We start from the raw sequence: 25,067 nt of genomic DNA on the forward strand, positions 1-25,067 counted from the left end.
GATCTGACTGACCGCCATTCCCAGCCCCACTGGCTCTAAGTGGACAGAAAACCCATCTCCATACCAATTAAAGGCTTACCCATTTGAAAATCTCAATCTGAATCTGTTTACCATTGGAGGTGGGTTTCTGACCCAGAACCAGACCCAGTTCCTGTTTCCTCCCTCTGTAATGAAAATCCAGCCTCACTGAAGTTCAGGAAGGAGAACTGCAGAATGCTCCAGCTGAGCATCCTTCTCTCCCTCCTGCACACCCCTCTCCACAGCACCACCGTCCACCGTCCACCATTCCAGCAGCTTGTCCTGCTCTGCGTCACCTCTGCTGATCCTCCCTGTCCTGTTGTAGTTCGAAAGGTTCATATTACTGGGTACAAAGTTCATACTACTGCACCTATAGTGCAGTTAGTTTATGCAGAATCCTTGAAGTCAGGACAAAGCCCTTCAACACGTGCCACACCACTCCCTGTAGACTTCAGCAACTTTAAAGAACTCTAGAAATTGATAAACACTTCGACAATTGCAGCAACAGCCAGTAAAAATCAATCAGCAACTAACCTGAAAGTAGTTGATGAAACAACACTGGTACTGATGGGGTGGGAGTGCGGGGGCGCAGTGTGGGGGGAGTGGGGGGAGCTCCTTCTGCTGCTGAATGTGTACTCAAATAGCAAGATTAAGAGAGAGTGTTAGCTGGAATATAGAGATCCAAAGTGGCAACACTGATGTCAAATCAGCATTACACACTGACATCACAACCTGCCTACTCTGTGTACTTCCGGTGGATGCTGCCCACGCGCTAATGCCCTCACCAAAATGGCACCTGGCACAGCTCATCCCAGAAATGTGCATGTGTGCCACAGATACCATTTTGGAGCCAAAACTGCACAGAAAACCCGAGTGCTATGGACCCAAATTTCTTGGTCATTATGTTTTCTGTACTCTACTTTGGAATTTCTGGTCTTTTGCCCACAAAATACCTATGCTAGAGTACAATGAGTATTATGATACTGCATTAGTAATTCAGAGGCCTTGACTAGTAATGTAAAGAATGTGAGTTCAAATCTCACCAGTTGGAGAATTTGAATTTAGTTTTAAAAAAAGTCACTCCAAAGCTAAATGTCACTAACGTCCTTTAGGGATGGAAACCTGTCTTCCTTCCATGTTCTGGCTTACACCAACATGATTGACTTTTAACTGCCCTCTGATGTGCCCAGCAAACCAACACGTTTTATTAAATGGGCAGTAAACGCTGATTGTATTTCATTTATTGCAGTATTTTAGAAATCAAGTGGGAGAAATTGTCCCAATGATTCCATGTTGAGCACCCTGTGAACTTCCAAATTATTGCACCATACTAGTTTTAAACTGGTATTTTAATAGGAAATCGAAAAGTTGCTCGTCCAGGATCCGTTGCTCTGCTGTTAACTTCACCAAAACAGCATTTCACTGTCTGTCTCACTATTGAAATACAATGAATGGCTTGAAGTTGCTGTATTTGTGTGGTAGATATGTACTAAAATTAGAAAGTTACAGCTGATGAAAGTTAGTGTTGTAAGGAGCCTGTCTTGGAGCAATGTAAGGTCTGCACATATTTAATTTAGCCAGGATTTGCTGTCAGAGATTCTTTTAATGATGTGCTAAGTATTAATTGTTGCCTGTGAAGTTCTCTAGCACTGAAAGTTAACTGTTACAAGAGTGGAATCTCATTCTTTCAGGTTTTAATTGCTGGAGATTTTAAAAATATAAAATGTATAATTAATATTTTTTTTACTTTTCCTTCCAGTCTCTTTGTTTTTCCCCATCCTTTAATACAATCTTTCCCTCTCTTTATTCCTCTTTCTATATTGGATATGACATTGAATTCACTCATTGTAATTTATACTTCTTACTCAGACCTTGCACTATTAATTTCACAATCTTCAATCCGATTGCTTAAGGAGATACACAGTTGCTTGCCCTGGTCACTCAGGTCCCAGATGCCCAGTTTCCCTTGCTGTGACATTATCGGCTCAAAATTCCAGCAACTTGCCACACAAAACATCAATGTAATTAAGTGGGCAAGGGCAAGACTAACTAATGGTAGACTCGGCTTGTTGCCCTTCTACAGCAAGTTATGGGCTATGAAGTTGTTGACTTCTCAGCTACGTGAAAGAAACTGGATATGAGAAAGGAAGGGAGTCCTGGCCAATATTTATCCCACAACCAACATCAGTAAAACAGATTATCTGGTCATTATCAAGGAGATATTTGTGGGAGCTTGCTGTGCACAAATTGGCTGCCACATTTCCTACATTACAACAGTGACTATGCTTCAAAAGAATTTAATTGGCTGTAAAGCATGTGGGGATGTCTAGAGATCCTGAAAGGTGCAATATAAATGCATTTTCTTTAAATCTGAGAAATCATTAACAGAATAAGGTTGCAATTAGCATATCAATACGCAAAATATCCTGTCTAACCATCGCCAATTTTGAATTTACTAGTAATTTTGTATATTTAGCTGGACTAACACTTGAAAGATGATAAATTAAAAGATGTCACTGAAATATAAAATCAGGCAGAGTGTAAAATGAACAGTTAATCTGATCCCAACAGTTTCCCACCAGGTGGGATAGCTTAAAGTTGCGCCCATGAACTTAGTTGTGATTCACATCGTAACAGGAAGATGATTCATTAGTCTTTACTAACTTCATAAAATGGTGTCAAGAACTCAACCCAATACTCGTAGAGTAGTCAGGATTGTACCATGACTGAATCATGAAATCAATTAAATTGAATGTGCACATGCAAAATTCCAATAAGTAAAGATAAGGAATGATGTTGATATGGTATTTTAAGTGTAAAGTGGTAAGATCTGTGCCACAGACAAACACAAAATTACACCTCTAATATATTACAAGAGTACTTAACATGCTTTGCAGAAATGTTAAAGTTACACTTTAAAAATGGCCACTGGATATTTATGGAGAGGAAGGAAAAAAACACAAGCACTGTGTGAAGAAAATAAGTGAAGAGTTTGCATGGTTGCAATCCTTCATAGTTGTGATGATGCCGTAAACGTTCATTGTCTTTAGCCTAAATGCCCTGGTCACCTGTGGGCAAATGATGAGTCCCAAACATAATATGCTGCAGTAAATGGATTAATGGATTTACATGCCCCAGGCATGTAGATAAGTGAGTGAATAATGTGAATGTCATCCCAACACCACTTGGGAGCAGTAAGAGATCTAGAAGCCGCCATCTCACACCCCTTGGGTTTAACACTCCACAGAATAAAGTTTCAGTAAAATGTCAAAACAGGTATACAGAAGCTCGGAAGAACTATTGCAAATGTTATCTATGTATCCAGAGCTTATTTAAGTATACTAAATGTGGGCACTCTTGCCAACACTCTTAATGTATTTCAAATATAATGGTCAGGTGTGGAGCTCTATGCACGTGCAGAGCTTTCTCCTGGGTTTGCCAAATCATAGCCAGACAGTATACAAATGAATACCAGGCTGAGTTTGGTATCTGTAGCTTAACTGCATTTTAAGAATCTGGGAACAGCTAATGATAAAACAGTACAGAATCCATGGAGAAAAAAGTGCTAATGGACGTGCCCCCAAAAACATTTCTTTTAAATCATAATACACAGGAAGTCTGGAGCATTGACACTCACAACCTGTCAATTCACAAACAGCTAAATAAAGTCAAACCACCAGCAGACACATCAACACATCTGCCTCTCAACTAATGGTTCAGAAATGGACCCCAAGCCACAGGAATGCAGCTTTGAAATAAAAGCACATATAGCCCCTTTGGCCTAGCTACTGGAATTTATAACAGAACTGATGATCCAAGACAGAAACTGAAAAAAAATAACATTCGTAAACACTGGAGAGAGGAAAAATATTTAAGTGTCTAATCCTCAGTGTACACAGACTCTCACATTTATGATTAGACATGATGAATTGGGTTTCTAGTTTATTCCAGTATGCAGTGCAGTGGATAAATTCTTCCAGCTGACCAAAGTATCCAAAGAAAATTTCCAGACAGCACTAACAATGGGAATGAGGTAAAGTCAGTGGCCTGCAATTTGTGCTTAGAATAACAGTGAGGTTAACAATTCCAACTGCTATTATGGCATAAATCAGACAGTAGCTTCCAGAGTATGCAGACGTACAATTAAATGTGGAAATCCAGAAGTTGCAGTCCGAGTTACCCTGCTCCTCCACTGGTACATCGCCGATAGGTTCGGCATTGAAATCCATGTAAGGGCATGAAATTGCTTTACTTAGTCTCTAATTACCCACTAAACATAGCAGAAAAAGTTAGGGTTGGTGCATTCAGGTGTAAGTGAATTTTTAATAGCACGATAAATCATAATTACTGCTAAACAACCTCTCTTGTGCTGACAATTTTTGTTTTCGCGAATGGAAGCCTGTGACCAGTGGTGTACCGCAGGGATTGGTGCTGGGACCCTTGCTGTTTGTAGTGTACATTAATGATTTAGATGTGAATATAGGAGGTATGATCAGTAAGTTCGCAGATGGCACGAAAATTGGTGGTGTCATAAATAGTGAGCAGGAAAGCCTTAGATTACAGGACGATATAGATGGGCTGGTAAGATGGACAGAGCAGTGGCAAATGGAATTTAATCCTGTGAAGTGTGAGGTTATGCATTTTGGGAGGACTAACAAGGCAAGGGAATATACAATGGATGGTAGGACCCTAGGAAATACAGAGGGTCAGAGGGACCTTGGTGTACTTGTCCACAGATCATGGAAGTCAGCAGCACAGGTAGATAAGGTGGTTAGGAAGACATACGGGATACTTGCCTTTATTAGCCGAGGCATAGAATATAAGAGCAGGGAGGTTATGATGGAGCTGTATAAAATGCTAGTTCGGCCACAGCTGGAGTGCTGTGTACAGTTCTGGGCACCACACTATAGGAAGGATGTGATTGCACTGGAGAGGTTGCAGAGGAATTCACCAGGATGTTGCCTGGGCTGGAGCATTTCAGCTATGAAGAGAGACTGGATAGGCTAGGGTTGTTTTCTTTAGAGCAGAGAAGGCTGAGGGGGGACATGATTGAGGTATACAAAATTATGACGGGCATGGATAGGATAGATAGGAAGAAACTTTTCCCCTTAGCAGAGGTGTCAGTAACCAGGGGGCATAGATTTAAGGTAAGGGGCAGAAGGTTTAGAGGGGATCTGAGGAAAAAAATTTTCACCCAGAGGGTGGTTGGAATCTGGAACACATTGCCTGAAGAGGGGGGGTAGAGGCAGGAACCCTCACAATATGTAAGAAGTATTTAGATGAGCACTTGAAACGCCATAGCATTCAAGGCTACGGGCCAAGTGCTGGAAAATGGGATTAGAATAGATAGGTGCTTGATGGCTGGCACGGACACAATGGGCCGAAGGGCCTGTTTCTGTGCTGTATAACTCTGACTGTAATTTCATTTTACAAGCGTGGAGTATCATTCCTTCAGAATTTAATTCGTGTTGGAGATTTTTAAAAGAAGAATTATTTTATTTTTACTTGCCCATCTTTACGTCCATCTCTATTTCACTTTCTGTACATGATTTAAATTTCATTTATACTTCCTGGCTTAGACTGCTTGTCTCAGTGAGGATTTTTCAATGTGATTGGTTGAAGAGGCACACTGTGACTTGCCTGGCTCTCACATGCCATAGATCCCCTGTAGAAGATGATGATGACAGTAAATTGCTGCTCAAGGGCGGCACAGTGGCGCAGTGGTTAGCACCGCAGCCTCACAGCTCCAGCGACCCGGGTTAAAATCTGGGTACTGCCTGTGTGGAGTTTGCAAGTTCTCCCTGTGTCTGCGTGGGTTTCCTCCGGGTGCTCCGGTTTCCTCCCACAAGCCAAAAGACTTGCAGGTTGGTAGGTAAATTGGCCATTATAAATTGCCCCTAGTATAGGTAGATGGTAGGGAAATATAGGGGCAGGCGGGGATGTGGTAGGAATATGGGATTAGTGTAGGATTAGTATAAATGTGTGGTTGATGGTCGGCACAGACTCGGTGGGCCGAAGGGCCTGTTTCAGTGCTGTATCTCTAAACTAAACTAAACTAAAGGCATGCAAAAGATCTGTGGGTCACCCTCAGCATAGTGAACTACAAGCACCATTCCTTTGCCCCGATTGCAAAATCTGGACCATTGCATCAGAATATGTTGATGTAAAGAGAGAGAAATCTGTGTGTATTCAACACATTAGTATTTACATTCACGTTATCTCAGTCATTCATCTAACTATCTGCAGCATGTAGATTCTTTGGGCACTCACTGCAGAGTACTACCATTCGTCTGTCAATTAACAGGAAATGATTGGTTACGTTATTGTGACAGCTGTATGGGAATCTGACCACCTGAACTGTTTAATACTTATTTTCTTCAAGCAGTAGTTTTCTATTTCCTTTTTTTGGGTATCTATAAAGTGGTCATTTTTTTTCCTGCTCATCAAATTGAAAGTGTCAGTGTTTGGAACTGGATCGCTTCATTTGAGGTGCCCTGTGTCAGCATAATATGTATATTGCTGCTGCCACTGGCACATGCCGAGCCATCACAACAGTGCCCTGGTAAGTGACCTTACCAAAACGAACAAGGCTGGTCTACAGCCAGAATTGATGTTTATATAACTGGTTGAGGTTTTGTTGTGAAACTGACTCTGCAGTGCAGGAAAGAAATAGCTTTACGGAAAGACAGACTTGGGAGACTCCAGCCTAAAGCTTCGCCCCAAGAAGCAAGCGATTGTCCTAAACATATTGCTCTTCAACAACAATGGTGCTTTTATTAACATAGACTGTAATTTGCATATAAAAATCTATTGCTGCACGTCAAGTCAATAAACATCAGTTCCTCTATGTTCATGGTTGTAAAACTATCAAACTTTATAGCAGTTGATGGGTTCAATACATATTAAGGAATGGTGGAAATATATTAACTAACTGATCATTATGTTGCTTGTTTCAACCATCACTGACTTCACTGCATGCTTTCTGCTGTTGCATTGTAAAACTTAAAATTGTAAACTCTATGATTTTCATTTCCTTTAACAGCCAATAAAAGTACAAAATGTAGTTTTGTGAATGTAACATGCCATACTTTTTGCTTTATTCACTAGAAGCAATTAATGTGACAAAATTTAATGAAACGAGATATTTTCCAGAAAATGTTCCCTACAGTCAGTATGGCTTTTTAATGGAAATCCTTATTTTTCTACATTTGTGTTGTGTTTCTTAGCTTCTAAATGAATCCCACATGAAGAAATTGTGTTTGATTATTCTTTCACCCTGCAGGCGTCTTGCAGGAAATGACTTGACACACATCCCCATGGGAGCATTTGCTGGTCTTTACAATCTTAAAGTCCTGTGAGTAAACTCTTCTTTTATTTGAAAACTTTTGTAGTTTAGGTAATGAGTTTTTGAAACAAAAAAATCACCAAATATATTAAGTCATACAGAACATTGTGTTCACATTCCTAAGATGTTCACATTGTTCAAATTAAACTGTAAAACTGTTAGCAACCAACTCAGTTTATACTACTGTACATAAAAGGTTTAGCTGCAAGAATACATGTTCCACTACCAATTTACCATTCACTGAAAAAATGTATGGCTCAAAAATTATGTACATCTCTGACCACCACAGAATCTTGGATTGGTGCTACTTAAGACTACACAGCACAGGACTAGAATTAAGCCATTTTGATCCATTTGGTTGGGCCCTGAGTTCAAATACAATACTGCAGAGGTAAAGACAGGATAAGCAATGTTCACTTTTACTGACTGATATTTTCAGGGTTAATATTAGGTCTGTAATGTGATTGGATTAAGGTACCTACTCTTCTACAGTTTGTTTATTGTCATTTCCAATACCAGTTACCTGTAATATCAGGCTTTTATGAGCATTGCCCTCATAAAACTAGGTGAAAATATCAGATAAAAATGACCTTCACCTTTGGAAAAATGTGTTAAAAATTGTTTTAAGTTTAAAATTCTGCCCCTGTTGAGTGTAATGACAATATACTAATACCAAACTCCCAATTTTAGGACCTTTAAACAATATCTGAAATCACTAAACTAAACTAAACTAATTGTCTAATAAAGCAATAAATTAGTATATAGCCACAAAATTTCAATGTGGAAGAGGAGGTAATGAGTGTATTTTCTTCCACAAAGGCTATTTGAAGGTGAGAGAAAATGTTGTAATTTGAGCTTTGTTCATTAATCATCTTCGCTGTACCTATTATGGAAGTATTCGTTTCACCTGAATAAAAAGTAATCCATATTGTCCAGGGACAGAGAAGTTTATACACACAATCCCAAGAGGGATGAAAAAAAAAATCTTTGTCAGGCAAATGTTTATTGACAGAGAATGTATTTGGAAATGGGGTAAGGTGTGAAGAGAATGGTTCAATAGAGGCATTGGGTGCTGCACTTTGAGAATGTTTCAGATTTTGTGCAACTTGGAGAAATCTTGGGGTCAATAATCCTGATCAAGATACTTTTGTGATCTCTTGAAACCATCACAATGCCAGCTAAACTAAGCACTGAGTTGACTTTCCATTGCTGCTAGTCATAGGTGAGTTAACCTTTGTCTGTTTTCAATACAGCTTCTTAGTAGAAAAACAGAGGAAATAAAGAGATTTGTGTTTATATAGGGCCTTCTTCCCTCTCTGAAACACATTCCAAGATGCAGCACCTACAGTTCATTATTTTGAACTGGAGTAACTGTTGTTATCCAGGTTGATGCAGCAAATATTTGCCAACAGAAAGGTTCACAAATGAGTTGAAGGAGGACTCTTGGCAGGACTATAATAACTGACTGATTATTCTTATCCTGCTAAAAAGTGTTTATGTAACAAAATGCTTATAACCAGGGATACCATTTATGTGGTGAAAGAAAACAAAATCATTTGTGGTCAGTGGGGTGAGGGGAATGCAAGAAAACAGAATTAAAATATAATTTCAAGATAACTTAGCCCAAGAATGCTGAGTGAATTTGCTATAAGATAAATTTAAATAATTCAATGGTAAATTCCAAAATGCAATGGAACAAATATCTCTATAAATAATTTATGCTGGAAAATGCCTTCCTTTTCAGTCAAGATTGATGAATGTAATGTTTGGCACTTTCAGATCTAGCTGTTGATTGTCTAAGGCAAGCAGTGAGTCCAGGTCATGTATAGTGAAAATTCAGGCCTCTCACAGTGCCAACAGCAAATTGTGTCAATGATTCTATAAGTCTTATAATGTCAGTAGACTGGCCAAGTTGGAGTATCAATGATTGCTGAAGAAATGCAAATCCTCTATGGTCTTGCTGGTGGCAAGTGCATGATAAAGCTGTTAGTATAGGTCAGTATATTGGCATTAGTGAGCACCTCCAGTAAGGTATCTCATCTCATTTTTAGCTCATGCCAGTAAAAGGTGCATAACTATTCTTTAACAACAATTTTTAAGCTAATAAAGAGAAAGAACTAGCATTTATACAGAGTCATTTGCAACTACAGGATGTCCAAAAGTACTTTACAGTCAATTCAGTACATTTGAAGTATAGGCACTCTTGCAAAGTAGGGAAATGTGGCAACCATCTTGAGTACAGCAAGATCTTGGATACAGCAATGAGATAGTCATAGGCTCATAGAGTCATAATGGCACAAAAGGAGGCCATTCAGCCCATCGAGTCAATGCTGCTCTCTGTCGAGCAATCCAATCAGACCCACTCCACTTCCACCACCCTCGTAGGCAGCAGGTTCCAGGTCATTGAGTCATAGAGAGATGCAGCACTGAAACAGGCCCTTCGGCCCACCGAGTTTGTGCCAACCAACAACCACCCATTTATACTAATCCTACATTAATCCCATATTCCCTACCACATCCCCACCTTCCCTCAATTCTCCTACCACCTACCTACACTAGGGGCAATTTACCATGGCCAATTTACCTATCAACCTGCAAGTCTTTGGCTGTGGGAGGAAACTGGAGCACCTGGCAGAAACCCACGCGGTCCCAGGGAGAACTTGCAACCTTCGCACAGGCAGTACCCAGAACTGAACCTGGGTCGCTGGAGCTGTGAGGCTGCGGTGCTAACCACTGCGCCACTGTGCCGCCCCACATGCCATTACCACATGCTATGTAAAATAGTTCTTCCTTACATTCCCCCTGCATCTCTTACCCAAAACATTCAATCTGTGTCGCCTAGTCCTTGTTCCATCAGTTAATGGGAACAGCTTTTCTTTGTCTACCCTCTTCAAACTTGTCATAATCTTGTACATCTCCCCTTAATCTCCTTTGCTCCAAGGAAAACAATCCAGATTTTCCAACCTATCCTTGTAGCTAAAATCCTTCATCCCTGGAACCATTCTGGTAAATTGCCTCTGCACGCTCTCAGGTGCCTCACATCCTTCCAAAGGTGTGGTGACGCAATACTCTGGTTGTGGCCTAACCAAAACTTTATAAAGTGTGACAGAAATCACACCTGTCAAATGGAAACATTTATTTTATTTTATTATTTAAAAACAACAACAAAGCTAACCAGCTAAAAACATGGTTGTACGTTTGCATTTTGAGAGACAGTTGAATAGAGAGACAATGGGAGTGCTCACTGATTCAATTAACAAGATTGGTCTGGGCAATGGTGATAATCAACATTCTTAGTCTGTGCAAGAACCAGAACTCCACCTCCCCACCGAGTGTGACTGGAGAGCTTTGAAATCCAACAATCCTCCCAGAAGATGCTGCTTCAAACAAAGAGAGGGTGATATGACTTACCTGCTGGCCAGACTGGGGACCTTTTTGAGTAGTGCCACACAGAAAGAGATCAGACTGCAATTTGAACAGAAAAGAGGAAGACTGCCACTGGACTGGCATAAGGAAGGTTTCCTTCCCTGTCTCTCTCCAGCAAAGTTTCAGAGACCCACGGCAGCAGCTTAAGCCTCAGGACAGAGCAACTCTTCAGCCTTCTGGTACCAGAGAAGAAAGTCAGAAATTGTGCACTGGGCCCCAGCGAGAACTCCAAGATCTCAACTTCAACCAAGGACTTTACATCAAAAACAAAAGACAGTAACTGAGTTCCCTTTATTGCCAACACTACTTCAACCCCCTCCCCAACCACCACCCCCCCCACCCTCCCACCAATTCTTTCTCCCTTTCTGTGTGTGTGTTTATCTCGTATGCATGCTGGCGTGTTTGTGTCATGTATTTCAGTAATTTTAACTGAGTTAGAGTGGTCAGGCTAATAAACTTATATCTTTCTTGTTTAAACCTAAGAAAACCGGTCTAATTAGTTCATTTTCAGTTACAAGTAGAGAGCAGTGAGCAAAGACTCACTGAGGCTGAGCGTGTCTACCCTGAGGCAAAGTGTGGCTTCCGAGCAGAGAGATCCATCGTTGACATGCTGTTCTCCCTTCGCCAGCTACAGGCGAAATGCCGCGAACAACAGATGCCCCTCTATGTTGCTTTCATAGATCTTGCCAAAGCCTTTGACCTCATCAGCAGACGTGGTCTCTTCAGACTACTAGCAAAGACCAGATGTCCACCAAAGCTGCTAAGTATCATCAACTCATTCCATGACAATATGAAAGGCACAATTCAGCATAGTGATGCCTCATCAGACCCCTTTCCGATCCTAGGTTCTCACACCTACACTGTTTGGGATCTTCTTCTCACTGCTGCTCTCACATGCATTCAAGTCTTCAGAAGAAGGAATTTTCCTCCACACAAGATCAGATGGCAGGTTGTTCAACCTTGCCCGTCTTAGAGCGAAGACCAAAGTACGGAAGGTCCTCATCAGGGAACTCCTCTTTGTTGACGATGCTGCATTGACATCCCACACAGAAGAGTGTCTGCAGAGACTCATCAACAGGATTGCAGCTACCTGCATGGAATTTGGCCTAACCACCAGCCTCAAGAAAATGAACATCATGGGACAGGACATCAGAAATGCTCCATCCATCAATATCAGCGACCATGCTCTGGAAGTGGTTCAAGAGTTCACCTACCTAGGCTCAACCATCACCAGTAACCTGTCTCTCGATGCAGAAATCAACAAGTGCATGGGAAAGGCGTCCACTGCTATGTCCAGACTGGCCAAGAGAGTGTGGGAAAAGGGCACACTGACTAGGAACACAAAAGTCTGAGTGTATCAAGCCTGTGTCCTCAGTACCTTGTACTACGGCAGCGAAGCCTAAACAATGCATGTCAGCCAAGAGCGACGTCTCAACTCATTCCACCTTCGCTGCCTCCGGAGAATCCTTGGCATCAGGTGGCAGGACCGTATCTCCAACACAGAAGTCCTCGAGGCAGCCAACATCCCCAGCATATACACCCTACTGAGCCAGTGGCGCTTGAGATGGCTTGGCCATGTGAGCCGCATGGAAGATGGCAGGATCCCCAAGGACACATTGTACAGCGAGCTCGTCACTGGTATCAGACCCACCGGCCATCCATGTCTCCGCTTTAAAGACGTCTGCAAATGCGACATGAAGTCCTGTGACATTAACCACAAGTCGTGGGAGTCAGTTGCCAGTGATCGCCAGAGCTGGCAGACAGCCATGAAGGCGGGGCTAAAGAGGGGTGAGTCGATGAGACTTAGCAGTTGGCAGGAAAAAAGACAGAAGCGCAAGGAGAGAGCCAACTGTGTAACAGCCCCGACAACCAATTTTATCTGCAGCACCTGTGGAAGAGACTGTCAGTCTAGAATTGGGCTTTATAGCCACTCCAGGCACTGCTTCACAAACCACTGACCACCTCCAGGCGCTTACCCATTGTTTCTCGAGACAAGGAGGCCAAAGAAGAAGACGACTGAGGCTTTGCAGTACCCCTACCACCACTATCAGCTAGCACAGCACAAACCCAGGAATCTTTCTTGGTTTGTGTGATTCAGTATCACATTGGGTGATACATTCAACCATTAACCCACCTATTCTTTTCTTGATACTTTATGTGACTAGTCCAGGGAATGAAGATCAGAAGATAGCACAAGTTTCTGTAATCAATTTATACTAGTTAACAAGAATTGAGAGAATAGATAGCTACTTTCAGTTGATGCAAATTGAAAGGCTGGCTGCCTGCAATAGCACTATAATTTTCCAAAAAATGAACAGAGACAGTTAAAACCACTAATCAGAACGTTGCAAGCCCACAAATCTCAGTAATATCTTTGTGAAGGGTACATCTTGCAGATCGTCTTGTCAGCTCAAGTAACCTTTGCCTATAAAATGCCATTAGAACTTAACAATTCAACTAGTTCACAGTCCAAGGCTTCTATACTTAGTCATGGACAAGTGATTTTGACAGTGGGATTGGTCTGATGACCTCTGGTCCCAGCTAATTGTCAACTTAAAACTGTATTTTAATAGCAATTTTCTCTCCCCACTTAAATGCCTACTTAAAAAAATTCTGAATTTTCTCTAGTTGAATGATATCCAGTTCTGACATTCTACTACAAATTACAAGTTAAGATTTGCACCACTGCAAATACAGATGTGTGTTTTATAAATAATACATCAACCACTGCTCTCACTTATTTCAATACAGCTCAAACCAGAGACCTTTTGGTCTTGGTGCTTTGTTTAACTTGTTAGCACAGCACCAGCATTAGTGAGTGAAATCAAAATGTTATTTTGCAAGATAATATCAATAGATGATGTAAATGCCTGAAAGTTTCCTCAGGAATGCCTCGAAGAGCTGGGCTTATTTTTTTTTACAGGCGAAAAAATTAGCAGATAGATGTACAGTTTGTGTGACATTTGTCATTGTCTAAAATCAAGATTGCAAGCTTTAATTTGCTGCTGAATTCACTCTTTTATCACTTCAGGAAAAAAACAAGTTAGTTACACACAATTCAACTTAAATTTCTTATTCTTGCATAGCACTGTTAATGGTCTTTTTTGTGACATCTGCCAATGAAATATTTTCCATTAATCAATCTTCATGGTTTTGTGCTTTTAGAATTAAAATCTAAACCTGTAATTTAAACTGCAATGAATAAAAACTTCTTATGAATTGTAACTTGAGGACACAGCACAGAACTTAAATTTTGATGCTCTGACCAGTTCCCTTTTCTTCTTTTTCCAAAAAATAGCATGTTGCAGAACAACCGCCTGGGCGAGGTTCCTGAAGAGGCACTACAGAACCTGCAGAGTCTCCAGTCGCTGTAAGTACAGCCTCTCTGTAGTACTGAATAATGTCGAGCAAATACATCAAAATAAGTAATGGAACAGGCAACTAGTCTGAAGTGCTGGTCCAGCTTTGCCTCTGAATCATGTTTCGTGCATGGTCTCCAAATAGTATTCTACACCAAAAGCAAAATAGCTGTTTTCCCTTTTCTAAATTTAAGGTGAAACTCACCACTCTTATTTTCTCCTCCACTCCTTCTTTATTGCACCTTGCCAGACACCAACCCTGACTGAGCAAGTTAGGGACCAGTTTCTAAGCCATCATCAACGTCACTCTGAAACCAACCACAAGTGTCTCTACTTCTGATATGTTCCCCTCCCTCTCTGTGGGGAATGCATGGCCTCCAGTTGACATTTGGAAATTTCAGTGAGACCAGAACGTCAACAAGCCCCTCACTCTGAGGCACCTCAATATTGCAATTTGCTTGCTCGGCTGCCTGCTTGGTATTCAGTTCTATTGGAGTCATGTGTTCAAGCAACATGTTTACTGGTAAATCTCATTAGATTACATAATCCCTCAATTCATTTAAATACAGGGAGTGGTGTTCCAATATGGAATTAGTGTAGACCTGGCTGAAGTGGATATGCATCAGGACCAGAAGTAGATATATTTTCTCTCATGCGTTTAAAATTTTGGAAAGAAGACCTTATTCGTTGATTTCAGACTACAGAAATTGCAGCTTCCTTTACCCACAGTGCCATGTGGCTGTGAACCAATCCTATTTCTTCCACCAAAATACAAGTTGAGAAATAATAGGGAGAGAGAAGCAAGGCCAGCTGATGTGAGATGCCAGCTTGGTTGGTTCCATCAGGTGGCTGTAACAGCAGCTTCATTTACTCTGAGTCCTCCACAACTATGAAATATTTCTATTATTTGCACTCCAACAGCAGAAAAATTTCTTTAAATTCACAAAACGGAGCCAACCAAAATAGTTCATCTGACTTGGTCACTTGGTCATCCTGTGCAGTTGTGAAACGCTACAAGTGTAGGGAAATATACAGTAAGGCATGTTAGCTTGGCTCAGTTTGATAGTATTCTTGTTATTCCAGGACAACCATGATCTAAGCTAATGCTCTTGTGCAGTACTGCCTGGTTAGAGCCACTATTCTTTAACTGAGATGTTATAGGGAGCCTGTCCTTCTGTTTTAATTCAGGCAGCTGTTAAAGATCCCGCTATTCATAAAAGCATTGCCCGTTCCCAACATTCTTTCCTCAACCAATGCTACCAAAACAACAGATTAACTGGCCATTCATCTCTATTCCTTTAAGACGCTGTTAATAACCTACTCTTTGACCAAGCATTAGATCATCTGTCCTAATATCTCCTTCTTAGGCTCAGTATCTATTTTTGTCTGATTACACTCCTTTAAAATGTTTTACTATGCTAAAAGCATAATATAAATGTAAGTTGCTGTTTGTTGTCATTATCATTTATGGGATCTCACTGTATGTAACATGGTTGCTGCATTTGCTTAACAATAGTCATTGCACATTTCAAAACATTTCTGGGACATATGAGGCAATATATAGATGCAAGTCTTCTTTCAATCCCTTGGACTTATAAGCTAAGTACGCTTTTACTATAGATGCCATTTGTAAGGGTGGGGGACAAGATAAAGGACATAGGAGAAAACAAGGTAATGTTCAGTCTTGATAAAAGAATAGAAAATTGTAGATAATTCATTAGAGGCTTGTTATACATAATTTCAGGTGCTTTAGTGTTTTTGTTGCCATTTAACTAATGTCTTCAAACCTCTATCTTTGTTTGAAAGTTTTCTCATTTGGGTAATATGTGCTATAAAATTATCACCATTATCAGATAGTTTCACATCTCCACAATTGTAGCATCTGACAAGATTGCGGCTTGAGGCAACCCCATATAAATCTGACTGACAACTAAAAATCTCACACCCAGGATTTGCTATCATTAACAACCCAGTCTTTCGGCGCAGTGGTTAGCACTGCCGCTTCACAGCTCCAGCGATCCAGGTTCAGTTCTGGGTACTGCCTGTGCGGAGTTTGCAAGTTCTCCGTGACCACGTGGGTTTCCACCGGGTGCTCCGGTTTCCTCCCACATGCCAAAGACTTGCAGGTTGATAGGTAAATTGGCCGTTATAAATTGCCCCTAGTGTAGGTAGGTGGTAGGGGAATTGAGGGAAGGTGGGGATGTGAGAGGGTAATGGGATTAATGTAGGAAGAGTATAAATTGGTGGTTGATGGTCGGCACAGACTCGGTGGGCTGAAGGGCCTGTTTTAGTGCTGTATCTCTAAATAAAAAAATAAACAACCCTGTCTTTCAAACAAAGCATGCTGTGTGTGCACATCAATGTAGAAAAGGATGAGAAACATCCTGCCCATGGCATCTGATTTGTAAATGGAGATGTGGTTGAAAGCCCTAGACTCATAGTGCAGAAAAACACCAAGGCTGCAAAAAAATGAGAAGTTATATCTATCAATATAAATCAGAGAAATGTTTAAGTGATGCCAGGATTGGGTTTTAAAACCTTTCGATTGTAGATGTTTTAAGTACACGCTGTTCCTTGCATTTTGACACATTGGCAAACCTTGGTTTATCATAAAAATACAGCAAACAAAATGGGACCTAAAGTTTCCTCTCCACTATGGAGTTTTACAGCATTGACATTGAGGCTTGAAGACCAATGAAATGAATGGAGCTATATAGGGACAGAGCAAATATATAGAAATACAATTATATTAGCCAGCAATGACCACATCCCACGCACGTACAAACGTACATGCAAATTAGGAGCACGTGTAGGCCACTCGGCCCCTCGGGCTTACTCCACCATTCAATAAGTTCATGGCTGAACTGATTTCTCCACATTACCACCTACCCCCAATCACCTTTCACCCCCTTGCTTATCAAAAATCTATCTACCTCTGCCTTTAAAAATATTCAACTTTGCTTCCACCGTCTTTTGAGGAAGAGAGATCCAAAGACTCATGACCCTCTGATAGTTAAAAATTCTCATCATCTCTGTTTTAAATGGGTGACCCTTTATTTTTAAACAGTGACCCCTGGTTCTAGATTCTCCCACAAGAGGAAACATCCTTTCCACATCCACCCTGTCAAGACCCCTCAGGATCTTATATGTTTCGATCAAGTTGCCTCTTATTCTTCTAAATTCCAGTGGATACAAGCCTAGCCTGTCCAAACTGTCCTCATAATATAGCCTGCCCATTCTAGATATTAGTCTAGTAAACCTTCTTTGAGCTGCTTCCAATGCATTTCCTTCCTTAAATAAGGGGGCCAATACTGTACACAGTACTCCAGATGTGGTTCACCAATGCCCTGTATAGCTGAAGCATAACCTCCCTACTTTTGCACTCAATTCTCCTTGCAATAAACAATAACATTCTATTAGCTTTCCTAATTACTTGCTGTACCCGCACACTAACCTTTTTTGATTCATGCACTAGGACACCCAGATTCCTCTGCATCTCAGAGCTCTGCAATCTCTCACCATTTAGATAATATGCTTCTTTGTTATTCTTCCTGCCAAAGTGGACAACTTTGCATTTTTTCACATTATACTCCATCTGCCAGGTTTTTGCCCACTCACTTAACCAATCTATATCCCTTTGTAGCCTCCTTTTGTTCTCTTCACAAGTTACTTTCCTATATATCTTTGTGTCATCAACAAATTTAGCAACCATACCTTCGGTCTCTTCATCTAAGTCATTTATATAAATTGTAAAAAGTTGAGGCCCCAGCAAAGATCCTTGTGGCACACCACTCGTTACATTTTGTCAACCAGAAAATGACCCATTTATGCCTGCTCTCTGTTTCCTGTTAGCTAGCCAATCTTCTATCCATGCCAATATGTTACCTCCTACACCATGAACTTTTAGTTTTTGCAATAACCTTTGATGTGGCACCTTATCAAATGCCTAATGGAGATCTAAGTACAATACATCCACTGGTTCCCCTTCATCCACAGCACATGTAACTCCCTCAAAGAACTCCAATAAATTAGTTAAACATGATTTCCCTTTCACAAAACCATTTGACTCTGCCTGATTACCTTCAATTTTTCTAAGTGCCCTGCTATAATGTCTTTATAACAAATTTAAAAAAAAGATGAAGAAAGCAATACTTGATACAGAGGTGAACACACATCTATGTTTAGGCCTCCTGCTACAGTAATGTCAGTGGTCAGTAGCGTTTTCATACCATGTACCAAGTTAGGAACTATTTTGAACACTGATAAATAGAAATGTGTGGGTGTGCGCCTGTATGTCTATGTGCATGCATGCACCTAGATGTATAAAATTGCAAAGTGAATGTTGTATTTCTTGCCAATCCAGAGGACAACTAAACCCAATCAACATACTCTAACTGAAATTATCAAAGCTCAATATTTAATGTTTTCAAAATAAAGTACAGTAATTACATTTCATTCTTTAAAATACAATTTGATAAGTTTAATATAGGAAATCTTTTGTCGGTCACTATGTAAAATACATTCGCAGTTGATATATATAGAAAGACTTTTTTATAAAAGATCTAGTAAAATGGTAATATGGATATGTTCTCTAATTGAGTTTAATTAATTTCCAACAATAATTATAAAACTACTTTCATTTGATCCAAATGAAATATGACATAGCTTTCTGCAAAACTGCTAACATCACTATTAAAATTTTAAAACTACTTTATACAGTAAATTAATTTATTGTCTTGAGAAGAGGTATCAATTATTAAGAGAGATCTGAATGACTAGCATCTTATTCCTTTTACATGTTGGTGGATGTGTGCCTGGAAATACAGTACCTCTGAGTAAACTGGGATTTCTCTATCTTTATTGACCCATTTCACTCATAAATTGTGCTCTGCACATCTGGATTAACAAACTTGCCACAATTTACACTAGTTAATTGGGTCATTCACAGCTTGAAAAATTTTATGGGATTACTGTAGATGCAGTATAATTGGAAGATTTGTTTCTTTCTAATTTCCACTAACAAAATTGGATTCTCAGGAATCACAAATTTCAAAATTGTGCACTCTCACAATTTCACTATTAAGCATAAAATAACAAAGAAAAATATAGGTGCAAGTGAGGACAGGATAGGACATGAGTGTGATGATCCTACTGACTCTGATTTACCAGCCTCACACATAAAGCATTGCTTCTGGAGCAAGATACCAGATGAAATGTAACCCAATATGAGTCACTGCCTTCAGGAATGGAGGACAAAGCTAGCAAAGGAAAAGGGAAAAAAATTCCAATAGTTTACGTTGGTGCCAGGATAGAGGAAGAAAAGGGTTCAGCTAGTTGGAGTAAGTAACTAAGGCATAGAAGATTCGCTCCAAAGCTATGGTATGTAGCATCAGAAGATTCCAGGCTTATATCTGCATGAAGTTAGTTGGTCTCAAGTGGGAGAAACTGGACAGCCTCCATGACTGACCTCTCCAGCCGTCAGTTAGGGAGGAAGAAATAAATTGGCCGAGGATCCCTATCGTGATTGCAATGCAGTAATCCCCTGGAAGTGGGCATTAATTGGAGGCGTGGATGGGATGTCACTGGCCAAATAGTCCACAGGCACTCACATATGAAGAAAGACCACTTTAAGAGGGTAAAGGAGGGTGCCCAGTGCCCGTGCAATCATACTATAGGTAGAAGTCAGTGCTTTAAGAAGAGGACAAATGGAGATAAAAGAGAATGGGAGTAAAAATCCTCAATACATTTTATTTCTGGTAGGTTGAAACAACCAGTCCAGTTTCTGCAGAGGTTTAGTTTCAGGTAAATTAGGCTGAACTCTTAAAGCAGTATTTTATATTGGGAGCGCCTTGTCAAAGTTTATTGTACAAAAGAAAACAATCGGCTTCCCTTGTCTGCGGCTGTTCATGGCCAAATTTATTCAAGATATCTTCTGTTCAACGATAACTCCAGTAAAACAAAGAGTTCATTGTTGAATTTTTGAACTCTGAGGCAGGTTAAACAGACTTTGTTCTAAATGACATGACAGCTTCATTTTTATTCCTTTTGTAACCTGAAGTCTCTCCCTGTTGAACCAAAGTAAATAAAGCTGTTGTGTCTAGAGAAGGGTATCCAGTGAGCAGCAGATGAAATGTATTGGTCAATAGGAATGTTACAGCAGCTGGGCAGCAGACACTGAGATAGAATGATAAAAGACAGCTCAGAATGTATACTACTGGCTAGGGTAACTCCTTAGAGAAAGACATGACTTCTTTTGTTGATCTGAAATTGGGTTGAGATCTGATCAGGTAAAGATGGGCTGCGATTTAGTTTCGTGCTGCATACAGCTTAATAATCCCACATTCACCAGGTGTCACATTCCACAGCTACCCGACTAAAATCTGGTGCATTAGTCACCTCAGTATAAAAAGGATAGGTTAACATTTTGGATAGAGATTCTTGATAAACCTGTTGCAGAATGTTCAATTGCTTGCCCTGATTCCTAAGAATTCAAGGGAAAACCAAGGCAACGAAATTCCGGTCCATGGTCTGTCGCTGCTGGCACTACATACTCCCAAAACTCTAAAAATGTTTCAGAAATTCTTCCCTCTCCTTACCCTTTACTCTAATACTATCCCAATTGATATTTAGGTAATTAAAGACCCCAATATCAACACTCTATAGTTCTTGCAGATTAGCTCCTCTATTGCTCTCTCACTATTGGGAGGCCTATTGAATACCCCCAGAAGTGTGATCATCCCCTTTTTGCCTCTCAACTCTCAACAAATGGATTCTGTCTTTACCCCTCAAGGAAGTCCTCTCTTTCCAACACTACAATGTCTTCCCTAAACAGCAGTGATACCCCACCTCATTTTTGTCCTTCCCTAACTTTTGTATCCTTGAATATTAAGCGTCCAGTCCTCACCATTTTTAAGCCAAGTTTCCTTCATTGCCACTGCATTATATTCCCACATGGCTCTCTGTGATTGTGACTCACTGACTATATTCAGCACACTTTGTGCATTTATGCACATGCATTCTAAACCTGGCTTTGTATTCCTTGTAGTCCATTTTATTCTCCTGCTATCTAATAACATCTAACGTATTTGTCCCACTTCATGTATGGAAATTACACCCTAGCAAGTGGGTAGTGCAGTAATTTAGTGACTTATACCTCTGGAAATGGGTTTGAATCCAGCTAAGAAGGTTGAGACAGACATCTCCTCCTCAAACTGTAAAGGTCCTAAAGTATGGTTGTGACCTCAATCCATTTTTATCCTTGTGGACATAATTCCACACCACAAAAGCACCCATAATTAGATTGTAGCTGCACTAATTTTGCATTTGTTTACTCAGGGGCCAGCAACAAAGATGGCTGATACAGAAAAACTAAAATATCATAAATAAGAGGCGAGGGTAAAGATACATTGATGGGGCAGTGTAGAAACAGCTATTACTCTGCTGTGGTCCAGGCTGTGACTCAATCTGGATTTCATGCTTAAAATGGAAAATCATCCCAATTGCCCACAATCCTTCCCAGCTGACAATATCCCATTGATTAATCCGATTGACATGAAGGCATGCTTGCAAAATAATGCCATACATATTCATAACTGTGGCAGTTGCTGGATGAAAGTATCCTAAGTCACATTACTAAAACTGATACAACAAATACATTTAGTAGCAATAAACAGGAGACATTATTGTTTGTTTGCCAGCACTTTTGGGGGGTGGTGTGGGTGGTGCTCATTGACTTGTTATTCCAGTTGAACAAAATATTACACAAGCTGAACACAAAACTTTAAATAAAAACAGAAAGTGCTGGAAATACTCAGCAGGTCTGGCAGCATCTGTGGAGAGAGAAGCAGAGTTCACATTACAGGTCTGTGACCTTTCATGGGTTCTGATGAAAGGTCATAGACTTGAAACGTCAACACAGCTTCTCTCTCCACAGATGCTGCCTGAATTGCTGAGTATTTCCAGCACTTTCTGTTTTTATTTCAGATTTCCAGCATCTGCAGTGTTTTGCTTTTACAAAACTTTAAATATTGGAAACTAAATCCTGCAGTGGAAATGGGAGGTTAATTGTTTTAATAAGTACTGCAAAAAAAGTGACGTCATTCTTGAAACTCCACTATGTCATTCATGTACTATTAATCGAACTGGCCAAGCAAGTCCTATAAAACATTTTCTCATTGTAATATATCTTAGCATAATGGTCTGTGCAAGATGAAAGTGTAGCTGTTCAATCATTTTTTGAATGTCCTTATAAAACACTTTAATTATGTCATTTCAGTAAATTATTGAGTCTGTGCAGTTCAATCTGTTCCAAGTTTTAAATTGCAGTGGAGTGTATGTAATGCCTGTCATGGAACACCAAGTCCAATAGGAACTCAGTGGGAGTTCAGCCACATCTCACCTCCTTGATTAGAAAATAATTATTAAATAACACACCCACGGTTTTACTTCATTGACTTAATTGGCTTCTAGAATAACAAGTTAAACAATAAGGAGCAAAGTTCCCTGTTTTCTTGGAAAAGCTATTTTTTTAATTAAATGAAGCATGGTTGTACTCCCAAGGAAAGTGTAACACCACAGTTTATGATTGAGTAACCAACAGGGTACATTGAACAGTACAGTGCAATTATGTCATACAATGAACAAGGGAAGGCCTCAGTTGTGTTTGTCAGTTGAAGTGTATTGCTTGAAGTTTTACAGAAATTAATTCTCCCTGTAATCTTTGCCAACTGCCTTTTGCAGCAAAACCTTTCTTCAGCTGTTTGAGGAGACTGCACTTGTTTTCTAAGTCTAAGAAATTTTAAAAATGAATCCCTTAGTCTTTACTTTTTCTTTGTTCTTTTCCCCCTCATCTTTTTTTTCTCCCTTTCTCTCCCAATGCCATTGATTCATGCATGGATACATCTCCAGTAGACATCGGGTACCTTGCCCAAGTGACTATTTGTCATGCATTAGTGTCAGTTGGCCGGTGGATTATAGAGTATACTCTTGACAAGCCCACTCTTCCTTTACCTAATGTCACTCACGTGTACTGTCCAGTGATGGGACCAGGAATCCTGATTTTCTTCTGGCCTCACAAGTCTGGAGACATGAGGCTAATTGTAGCATCCCAGAACCAGACATGGATCAAGTGTGTGACCTTGTTGGTCTGTATGGTTCAGTGCCATTGCATCCATCTGCAGAACTATTAGGTGGTGACCACTTTTATGTTTTGTTTCTCTTTCCACTTTTTCACATATTATTCTCCCTCTAAATTTGATACAATATTAGTAGTTAATTTTATAACACAGCTGAAGTATATCCAGAATAATCATGGCCAGGAGTTTCCTTGGAGCTCTTGCCACTCTTCCACCATACCTTTGCTACATGGCAATGAAATCCCCATTTACATACATTTTAATATTGTATACCTGTTTCCTACCTGAAGCCAATGGAAATAGCATCAAGGCCAGTGGGTGGGAGTGTTAATTGGGGTGGGACCTGGACACTGCCATGGCCCTAAGGCAATAGTCCTCAGCAATAGGTAAGTATTGGGAGGGTTGGGGCAGGGAAAGCCTAATGATTCCTTTCAGGCCTGGAAATGGTGGAGATTACAGCTTTGGGCTTTTGAGATTGACCTCAGGCTGGTAAGTTTTCTTTTTGTCCAATGTTACCACCTCCCATGCACCATTCCAGCCTGTCTGCAAGATGCAGGATGGAATTCCACACACCCCCTCCCCAAAAACAAGGTGTGGAATAAGCTTCACCACACATGCTTTACCCTAGAGACATTATATGATACCTCGCATATGGATGTGAAATCAATTGTTATTTTTCTTTGGCAATGCTTTGGAATGTTTGGCTACCATCAGTTACACCCATCAGGAATATTCTGAAGGATTGCCAGAAGACTATATAGTAAATGTTTCATTATCTGTTCTTTAACAATTTGTCATTAAAGTGAAGATTAAAGCTCACAGCTCCCCAGTAGCCCAGTGAGTATACACATCATGGGTTTGAAAACACACTGGAAGCAATTTTAACGTTTATCATTATTATACACTTCGTCCAATTTTCTTTACTGTTGAAAACATGGATTATAAAGTTCCATTGAGAGGAGGAAAGAAATGACTGCCAAAACATTAGAGGGGAGTTGGGACAGGTGGTTGAAAAGTTAGTTAAAGTGTTTAGTTTTGAGAAGACTTTTTTGAAGATAGGGAAGGAGGTAGTAAGCTTGAGGGAGTTAGGGAGGGAGTTCTACAGCTGCAAGATGACAAAAAGCTCTACCATCAATGGTGAAGTGTAGGGAGGCAGGGATGCAAAGGAGTCCAGATTCAAAGGATGGAAGAAATGAGAGGACACTATAACCCTTACACTACCATACCCATCAATTACCCCAAATTGTGCTACTACTTGCTGTTTAAATGATGTACTTCGGAAAAATTAGCGTGGACTTTGTTGACTCACCAACTGAGCTGATGAAAGAAAGCAAAAGAAAACATTCAGGCACCATATAATTTGTGGAAATGGTATTTTTCAGTGAAAAAAATTGTATTGTGAATAACTAGCATAGAAAATACATTACTCATACTTCCCAACATTTGATCTATAGTAATGGGGCCAAGTTCTACTTCTATCCATTTCTCTTCCATTAAAAACAGCTTTCAGATGGACAGATGATAAGACCTCATATTCATGTGTAAGATGATTCAGAAGACCAGGAGTGAACAAGCCCAACAAAGGCAGAAGTTGAAAGAAAAGGCTTGAATTTATATAGTGCCTTAATATACCCTCAGGACATTCTAAAGTATTTTACAGCCAACAGCAACATCTTAAAAATAGCAATAAAATGTATGATTAGATGATTTTGATGGCGTTGGATGAGGGAGGAATATTGGCCAGGTCACCAGGGGAACTCGCAATTCTTCTTTGAATCATGCCAT

General features: G+C 40.2%; 1 protein-coding gene across 1 annotated transcript in view; it reads left to right on the top strand.

Moving 5' to 3' along the window:
* LOC137379339 (leucine-rich repeat-containing G-protein coupled receptor 5-like) overlaps positions 1 to 25,067 on the top strand; it is a 131,746-nt gene that overhangs the window by 60,962 nt on the left and 45,717 nt on the right. Inside the window, exons 3-4 of the mRNA XM_068050048.1 lie at positions 7,301 to 7,372; positions 14,088 to 14,159. Of these exons, the coding sequence (XP_067906149.1) occupies positions 7,301 to 7,372; positions 14,088 to 14,159 (144 nt within the window). The remainder of the gene's footprint in view (positions 1 to 7,300; positions 7,373 to 14,087; positions 14,160 to 25,067) is intronic.

Source organism: Heterodontus francisci, chromosome 18, assembly GCF_036365525.1.
Source record: "Heterodontus francisci isolate sHetFra1 chromosome 18, sHetFra1.hap1, whole genome shotgun sequence".
Lineage (NCBI taxonomy): Eukaryota > Metazoa > Chordata > Chondrichthyes > Heterodontiformes > Heterodontidae > Heterodontus > Heterodontus francisci.